The sequence below is a fragment of the Polypterus senegalus genome, chromosome 9, assembly GCF_016835505.1.
Source record: "Polypterus senegalus isolate Bchr_013 chromosome 9, ASM1683550v1, whole genome shotgun sequence".
Lineage (NCBI taxonomy): Eukaryota > Metazoa > Chordata > Cladistia > Polypteriformes > Polypteridae > Polypterus > Polypterus senegalus.
The window spans coordinates 128768355-128777296 of NC_053162.1; the positions used below are offsets into that span (position 1 = coordinate 128768355).

Genomic DNA, 8942 nt, shown 5'->3' on the forward strand with positions numbered 1-8942 from the left:
AGGGTACCCAATAAAATTACCACTACCCTTCACTATAACTAATACAAGGTATCTGACAATTATGTTATCATAATCTATTTTTACCATTTGTATTGTATTTTATACCATATATGGCAAATTATCCATCATACATATACTGTATTAAGTGTTTGTAACATGATTTTTATGCATTAAATGAATTATGTCTATGAACAGTAAATGTAATTCACATATCATTTATTAATAATATATTTTTCATTTAATATCACAAGGGCCAAAAGAGACTAAAGCAAACAAAAGCACAAATAGAGCTGAAGACAAAGACAAAACCAAAAGTGAAAAGCAGCATGTTTCTGGGAGACACCAGGCTGGTAAGTGTGTTTCAGCGAAATGAGTTTTACAAATAGTCCATCTATTATCCAACCCGCTATATCCTAACTACAGGGTCACAGGGGTCTACTGGAGCCAATCCCAGCAAACACAGGGTGCAAGGCAGGAAACAAACCCCGGGCAGGACACCAGCCCACCGCACGGTACACACACAAAGCACACACTATGGACAGGAAACCGGAGCAGCTGGAGGAAACCCATGCAGACATGGAGAGAACATGTAAACTCCACACAGGGAGGACCCAGGAAGGATCTCCTAAATGTAAGGCTGGAGTGCTATCACTGCGCCACCACTGTCCTCGAAGCAATTATGAGTTTAGTATATTTAAGGAGACATATATTAAAAGGCTAGACATTTTGTCTATAAATATACAGTAATCCCTCCTCGATCGCGGGGGTTGCGTTCCAGAACCCCCCGCGATAGATGAAAATCCGCGAGGTAGAAACCATATGTTTGTATGGTTATTTTTATATATTTTAAGCCCTTATAAACTCTCCCACACTGTTAACATTATTAGAGCCCTCTAGACATGAAATAACACCCTTTAGTCAAAAGTTTAAACTGTGCTCCATAACAAGACAGAGATGACAGTTCTTTCTCACAATTAAGAGAATGCAAACATATCTTATCTTCAAAGGAGCGCCATCAGGAGCAGAGAATGTCAGAGAGAGAGAACGAGATAAAAGCAAACAATCAAAAAATCAATACGTGCTTTTAAGTATGCCGAAGCACCGCAATAAAGCAGCATTTTGTAGAGGAGCGTCCGTATCCTCTAGGCAAACAGCCCGTCTGCTCACACCCCCTCCGTCAGGCGCAGAGAATGTCAGAGAGGGTGAGAGAGAGGCAGAGACAAGCAAACAATCAAGCATATCTTATATCATTAAGGAGTTTTATTTAATACGTAATACATACTCTGATTGGGTAGCTTCTAAGCCATCCGCCAATAGTGTCCCTTGTATGAAATCAACTGGGCAAACAAACTGAGGAAGCATGTACCATAAATTAAAAGACTCATTGTCCGTAGAAATCCGCGAACCAGCAAAAAATCCATGATATATATTTAGATATGCTTACATATAAAATCCACAATAGAGTGAAGCCGCGAAAGTCGAAGCGTGATATATAGCGAGGGATTACTGTAGCTAGTATAGTTAGTAGTTGAGGCTTCGGTAACCCTGAAAGTGTTTATCACATATTCGTTGGCACTTCAGTAAAACAGACAGCTCTGCTTCCTTGCTATTTCACTAAGATTTTCTACAATATTGTTATAATGAAGTTTAGGAAAAATGTCAGTAGCAATGGTGGTCCATCTATGCTCTTAGATAATGCAATATGTTCAGAAGTCTCTTTTTAACAATGTTCTCCATAAAGGAAAGAGAAGTTGTATGTATGCCACATAACGTATATAGTCTCCAGGCTTGAATTGAAATAAACATTTGCTGGAGGTGTTGAAATGACTGTTTCAAATATTTTTCCTTCATGAATCATTGAAGAATTCATTGAAGGGATGGAGCATATGATCCATTTTAACAAATGTAGCATTGAATTCCCAGTGCCTATGATATCATTTTTGTTTTTGGTTTTTCCAATTTTTGGTTTTCAGATCTATTTTTAAACATTTTAACTGTGAAAAAGCATGTGTAGTCAATTGCAGTAACACATAAAAATATACAAAAGGCATATTGCTTTTTGTTAAAATGGCACTTTGCAGTCTTTTTATGGAAACTGCACATATACTGTACACATTCAGTTAAAGCAAGAAGTTCAGGTCTAAGTTAATGAATAAATTACTTAAAGGACAGAGCATTACTGAAAATAGGTATAACTATAAAGCCAATTTTGACACATAATCCTATTTTATTGCATCATTGTGAGACACCTTTTCTTTAGCTCACTGTTAAACTTTCTCTTCTCTGTGATGATTATCTTGAATTGTCTGAATCTTCTCTCACAGTCCAAATGAGCTGTCTGGCAAGTGCTGTCTTTCACCCTTCTAATAAGCAGTAACCTCCATAGAAGAAAAGAGACCCTTGTTTGAGGCACAATGTAGATACAGTACAGAAAAGTTGTTTCCCAGATTCATAAAAATGTGTAGGGTATTGTTGTATCCAGAATTTTTCAGCTAACATTGTGGTTTTAGTTTTTTGGAAATTGTTGGGATACCTGATGTTAGTCTATTTGACATTTCCCCCACTAGTCCAATGTAGCTTACCCACATGCCTTTGGTAATATGCAAGTGCCGGATGCACAGCACACCATGATGTATGCAATATATGCCAACAGAAAACCTGACAGGCATTCTGTGAAGAACAATTTTTGCTAAAAGAAAAAAAAAAACATGAACATATTATGTAGATTATATTAAAAAATTGAATGTTAAAAAATGTAATAATCTCTCCCAAATCTCTAAATCCCGAGCATTTTCGTTTTTATGTCTGAAATACATTTTTATTTGTCGAGTCCATGACTCCATTAGTTTTCTCATCATTGTAAAGATCATAAGGCCCTGTATACCTTATTGATATATCATTTATTAATTTAAATGAAATAATGAAAGTCAGTAAAATATACTGTATACGAAAATAAATCATGTTTTGAATCATACCACTTCACAACAAAAAATAATTATGGACTAATGTTCACGATATAAACAGTGTTTTCTTTTTGAAAGTTGTGGCCTTTATTTAGATGTCTTGACACTCCTTTTACATCAAAAACTTAAGCGCCATACACAAATAATTTAGCGTCTATATGCAATATAATTAAAATCAATATATGCATTTAAATTATCTGATACAGACTTAAACATGTTCTAACCCACTCAAATAAACTGACCTTTGCTGTACTGAATTACAGTTATAATGAAAAATTATTATGGGAATGTATGGTTTCATAATTGTTAGTTAAGGTGCATTACAGCTCCAGGTTCAGAATTTGACTTCTTGTCTGATCACTGTCCATCTGTACATATTCTCCATGTACATGTAAGAAATTCCTCCACATACTCTGATATCTTCACATATCTCAAAGGTTCAAATTTTATATTATTTTCTTGGCTATAAATTGATCTGTTGTATTTGTAATATTCAGTGGCTTCCAGCCTTGCACCTTAGGCTTCTGATGCAGGTTGTGGCTTAAAGTCCTGTGACTCCATATTAAAGAAAGTTCAGAAATACATTGATTAATATGTTTAATGATGAAGGGAGAAGCTTACACAAAATTATATTTGTATTTATATTCTTATGAGAAATGATGTACTGCATGTACTAATCATTGACTATTATGTAGGAAAAGTTCATGTAATGTATGTATGGTAGTTTTATTAAATAATTTTTACAAAGATGTGAAGTTTTAAACTGAAATGAACTAATCAGATCTACTGTACTTTACTATTACGGTATTTACAGCACCACATTTAATAATAATGTAAAAATAGTGCAATTAAATAAATGAAAAAGGAAACTAAGTAAAAAATATTACTATTTTTACTATAGGTTTTCCAAGGAGATGTTCGAGGAAATGTTTAATAATAATTTGTACTACTTTGCTGATCTCTGTTACACTGCTGACAGTTATCATTTTTATCAGTAAGTATTATATTTTGTAATATAGCATATATATCATCACGTACTAAGAAAATACATTTGTTTAGTGCTTTTTGCAAACTTTTACACATGTAAAGATATAGGCAACTAGTTGCCTTAACGTAAATTTAAATATCACCAGAGACGAATATACACCAAATTCCACAGTTGTTAATTAAGACTAGAATCTGGTCCAGCTAAATTTATAAGAAGACAAATTTTATTTTTAATAAGTGTTTGGTCTTTACAATATTATTTAGAAGATCAATGATTTATCATTTGATATTGGGATATGTATTATGTAGCTTTTCCAGTATTACAAATAACAAGATTTCAAATAAACTTTTGTAAAATACTGGTATTTGTAGTAGATACCTCGCACAGTAATAATTTGTGCTGTGAAAGAATAAACTTGACTGAAAATAGAAATGTAATATTTTACAGATTGCTTAGAACAGTACACTGCAGTGTGATATTAATCGTTGTGATATAATGGTTGTGTTATGTTACAGTATTTCGGGGTAAACATCATCTTGCATTAGGCATCTTGGTCATATGGGCACTGTTGGTGCCATAAGGATGGAGGGACTCTACTTTAATTCCTTGGTCCAACACATTCAGAGTAGATTTTGCCCATTATGCCTGTGTACAAATGGGTTTATATCAAGTATAGAAGGTTAGCTCCTGTCTTAAGATTGTGGTTGTAAGGTTAGGGATGAACTATGACTCTATAAGGAACACATTTGGTTCATTCACTTTCTGAATTACCTACATGTACATACTGTGTAAGGGTGCGTAGTATGAATAAGAACAATAGCATTGTTTGGTGTAAAGAAATACTGTAATGTTTTTAGATGTAGCAATAAAATTTCCCCTTACAATCAAAAAGTGTCAATTAACCTATATACAGTACATATTTTGAAATCTACTGAAAGATTTACTAAAATAGATTATGGTGCACATCCAGAACAGTATTTTTGCAGTGTTAACATATACAACTATTACTGTATATTTGGCTGACGTCTTTACCCAAAGTGACTAACAGTATTAAGATATATTGCATTTGTTTGTTTTACTTTTTATTTTTACAATTTGAGCCCAGGCAAGCTAGATGATGTGCTGATGTTCACAGAGTGAATGTAAAAACAGGGACTGAATATCTTTACGGTTAATGCCCAACACTCTACTCACAATGCCACACTGCCTCACAGTTTGTAATAATAATAATAATAATAATAATAATAATAATAATAATTTAGATGCCTTTAGTTACCTTATTTATTCCTGACTTAATTTTTTGCTTTGGTCTATTTCACAGGTCAACAAAAGAGGAATAAAAGTAAGTTTTCATATCAAACAGTAAGCTTTTGATGTAGATCATTAAGAAGATTAATCTCACAGAATTATTCATGTTAAGACTTTTTTTCAGTCTAAAGTAAAAAAATAAATTAGAGCGGGGGTGGGGAACCTTTTTCCTATGAAGGGCCATTTCATTTTTTTATAACATCCTTCAAGGGCCATACTAAATTACAGGGCCATTACATTAAATCACAAACTTCTAATATGATGGTTGGAAATGCTTCTCTTGGTGAGGTGTCTGATGTCAGATGGTAGTGATGATGATGCTACTCGCAGCTGGTTTTCCAGGTTTTGGTCAGTCAGTCTTGAGCAGAATTGAGACTTTGTAAGAGCCAGTTTGAAAAGTAGGTGTCCCAACCAGAGATTCAAATTTCAGAGCACGACTCCTCAGAATGGAGAAATCCTCAAGACGTATATACAGTTTATATAACTCAAGTAGAGGGAGGTTGTTGTACCAAGCTTAGAGCTTGTCATTGCTTTGCAGCTCAACGATTTCATGTTGCATGTTGTCAGGTACATCAGCTGGTTCTACATGGCGTAGCAAATATGTTCAATTCCTTTTGCTTACTTTTTATTTCCTGAATCTTCTCACCAAATCCCTGAAGGATTTTGGCACACTCACCAGCATATTCAGATGTCATAGCAGGCTTTTGTTCTTGCAGAGCAGGGAAATGCACAGCGTTATCCTTTACCAGTTGCACTTGCCACAGCTTTAATTTCACTTCAAATTATTTCAAATTTGAAAACAGAGAGCTGAGTAGCTGGTTGGGACCTTGGAGCTTGACGTTCAGCTCCGAGAAGTACTTTGTAATGTCCACCCTGAAGGCTAAGTCACATAGCCACTTTCTATCCCTGAGTTCCATGGCAGGCTTTCCCTTCATTTCCATGAAATCTTTTACTTCTTCCTTCAGATTGTATAACCATGTGAGCATATCAGCACGACTCAGCCATTGCAACTCACAATGGCAAACCAGATCTTCATTCTCCGATTCAAGCTCACTGAGTATTTTGTACTTTACTGAGTATAATCTCAGAACACATGGATATATTTACAACTATAGTGGAACACATTATGTAAATAAACACAGAAATGACATTAAATAGACAATAAAACAGTAATTTCAATCAGATACCTACAAAATAAAAAATAAACCATCACAATATAAAGTTCATTCTCATTATAATTGAGAAATCCAAAAATTCAAGTCAGCATCACTGCCAGAGAAAAAAGATTCTGGGGGTCCATGGTCATAACAGACAAAGTTACAATTCTGATGACCTAAGCCAACTAGTTGTCCTCCCTTTCCGTCACATCCCACAATATCATATTACACTCTAAGAAATCTAATAATAAATAGACTGAATCCTGTTATTGTTGACTTCAAAGGCTCCCAAAATCTCTGGTGTTATTTTTTCATGGGAAGAAAAAGTACAAAATGCGACAGTAGTACACTGAGAGGAGAACAGAGACCTGTCTTATGCTTTTTGAAATAGGTTTTGGCACCCTGCAGTCTTGAATTGGATTAAATGGGATTAGGGCATAAATAAATGAAATAAAAATGTGCTTCTGGAAGTTCTTTGATCTTTATTTTAATTATGGCAATTTTGAAATGTGTGCTATATTCATTTTCTTATCAAAATTGTAAGTATTCTATTTGTGATTTTATTTTAAAGCTTCCCCTGGTCATGATGGAGAGGAAATATATTGTGAGTATTTATTTATTCATGATGTATAGATCTGTTTTACTGTTAATTTTTTGATTCAGATTTTTAGCCGCACTCACATATAATGCATATCATACCTATTGCGACAGCCCATTTTTTGTCTGTCTGTTGTTCCAAAATGAAACAACTTGCCCCCAAGTGTACCATTTTTATTGAAATATGGCAAACTTATTCTTGAAAGAAAATTATCAACATAATTCAATTTTCATTGAGATACAGTATCTTGAACAAATCACATTGTACAAAGTTTTGAAATTTCAAAATCTTCCATTGAAAACCACAGGAAAATGTGCAAACTCATCTATCTTAAACCAGAGAATCATTTTATATGACTAGATAAACTACAAATTACTTCACTGTTTCAATTTTGCCTTGACAACTGTTCATCTTTTTCACCTCCAATAGCTTCTACCGATGGCGAACAGATCTACAATACAAGTTAATAAAATACCAGCAAAATGTGTGCCATGATCCCCCTCTTATGATGATGACATAAAGAGGGCATTATGAGGACTGGCTTTATGAGTGGGTATAATATATACTACACAAATGTCATGGTCTGGAATTTTGAAAATCTGCTCACCCTATAATTTACCATCAGAATGCCACATTCACCTGATACCCATAATGGTCCATACATCCATTATACAACCCGCTATATGCTAACTACAGGGGCACAGGGGTCTGCTGGAGCCAATCCCAGGAAACACAGTGCACAAGGCAGGAAACAAACCCTTGGCAGGGCACCAGCCCACCACAGACCCATAATGGTCACTCGCTGAAATAAATTTTGCCTTTCACTTTTGTTATTCCGTAACATTTGTCAAAGCTGAATAACTTTGCATGTCCCCTTTCATGACAACTACTACAGTCAGACATGCTTGGGAATTTTTATTTATTTAGGTTATATCAATTAGCACTTTCAAATTCTCACTGTATATGGTTTGGGTTTTTTTGTGTGTGTGTATGTTTATGTTTGTGTTTGAGTAAGAGTGGTCCCTATGATAGACTATAGTGCTGCCCAGGCCTATTTTCAGCCTTTTGCCCAGTTCTGGTGGGATTACCTCTGGTCCCTACAACCCTGAAGTGGATTAAGAAGGTACCTACTGACCTTAGTCTGGGCTACATTGCATGCACAGTCCTCGAATGTACCTGAATTTATACCATGTGTACATTTTCTAACTAGTTTTTCTTGTTAAAAATGGGGGTGACATAATAGTAAATGCTGATGCCATGATGCAGAGTGCTGGTATAAAATCTTAGCCCAGACATGGACTCCATACAAATTAATAACCATAAATTACAGTATTTATTGTTATTCAATATTTGGATATTTTCTTTCATTTATCTTTATTATTATGTATTTCTTTTGTTACACAGCTATAGTAAACAGGAAAACATCCAGGATCATCAAGTCTTGATGCTCCAACTGTACTGTATGTGCTAAGCTATCAAACTTTTGAAATAGCTTAAGGGTATTGTTATAGCTGCAGTTGAAGTAAAATAGAATGCTAATATCTGCTTATGTGTAGCATAACAGTATTTTTCTTTGTGAAATCAGATCACCATTTTAAATTTTAGTGACTGTAGAAATAATAATAATTTTTGGCAAAATATCAGAGATTAAATTAAATATCATACACAACATATGATTGAGGGGCATTGTTGCTTCTGTAATGAGAAGTCAAGCAAAATTACACCTTTTATTGGCTAACTAAAAAGATTACAATATGCAAGCTTTCAAGGAAACTCAGGCCCCTTCTTCAGGCAACATGTAGAAGGGGCCTGAGTTGCCTCAAAAGCGTGCATATTGTAATCTTTTAGTTAGCCAATAAAGGGTGTCATTTTGCTTGACCTCTCACAATATCTATCTATCTATCTATCTATCTATCTATCTATCTATC

General features: G+C 34.6%; 1 protein-coding gene across 1 annotated transcript in view; it reads left to right on the forward strand.

Annotated features, from left to right (window-relative positions):
• The window catches only part of LOC120534910, a 64656-nt gene extending 56371 nt beyond the window's left edge, over positions 1-8285 (forward strand). The window contains exons 10-13 of the mRNA XM_039762417.1: positions 252-350; positions 3865-3957; positions 5273-5293; positions 6988-8285. Of these exons, the coding sequence (XP_039618351.1) occupies positions 252-350; positions 3865-3957; positions 5273-5293; positions 6988-7049 (275 nt within the window). The 3' untranslated portion in view covers positions 7050-8285. The remainder of the gene's footprint in view (positions 1-251; positions 351-3864; positions 3958-5272; positions 5294-6987) is intronic.
• The last annotated feature ends 657 nt before the right edge of the window (positions 8286-8942 follow it).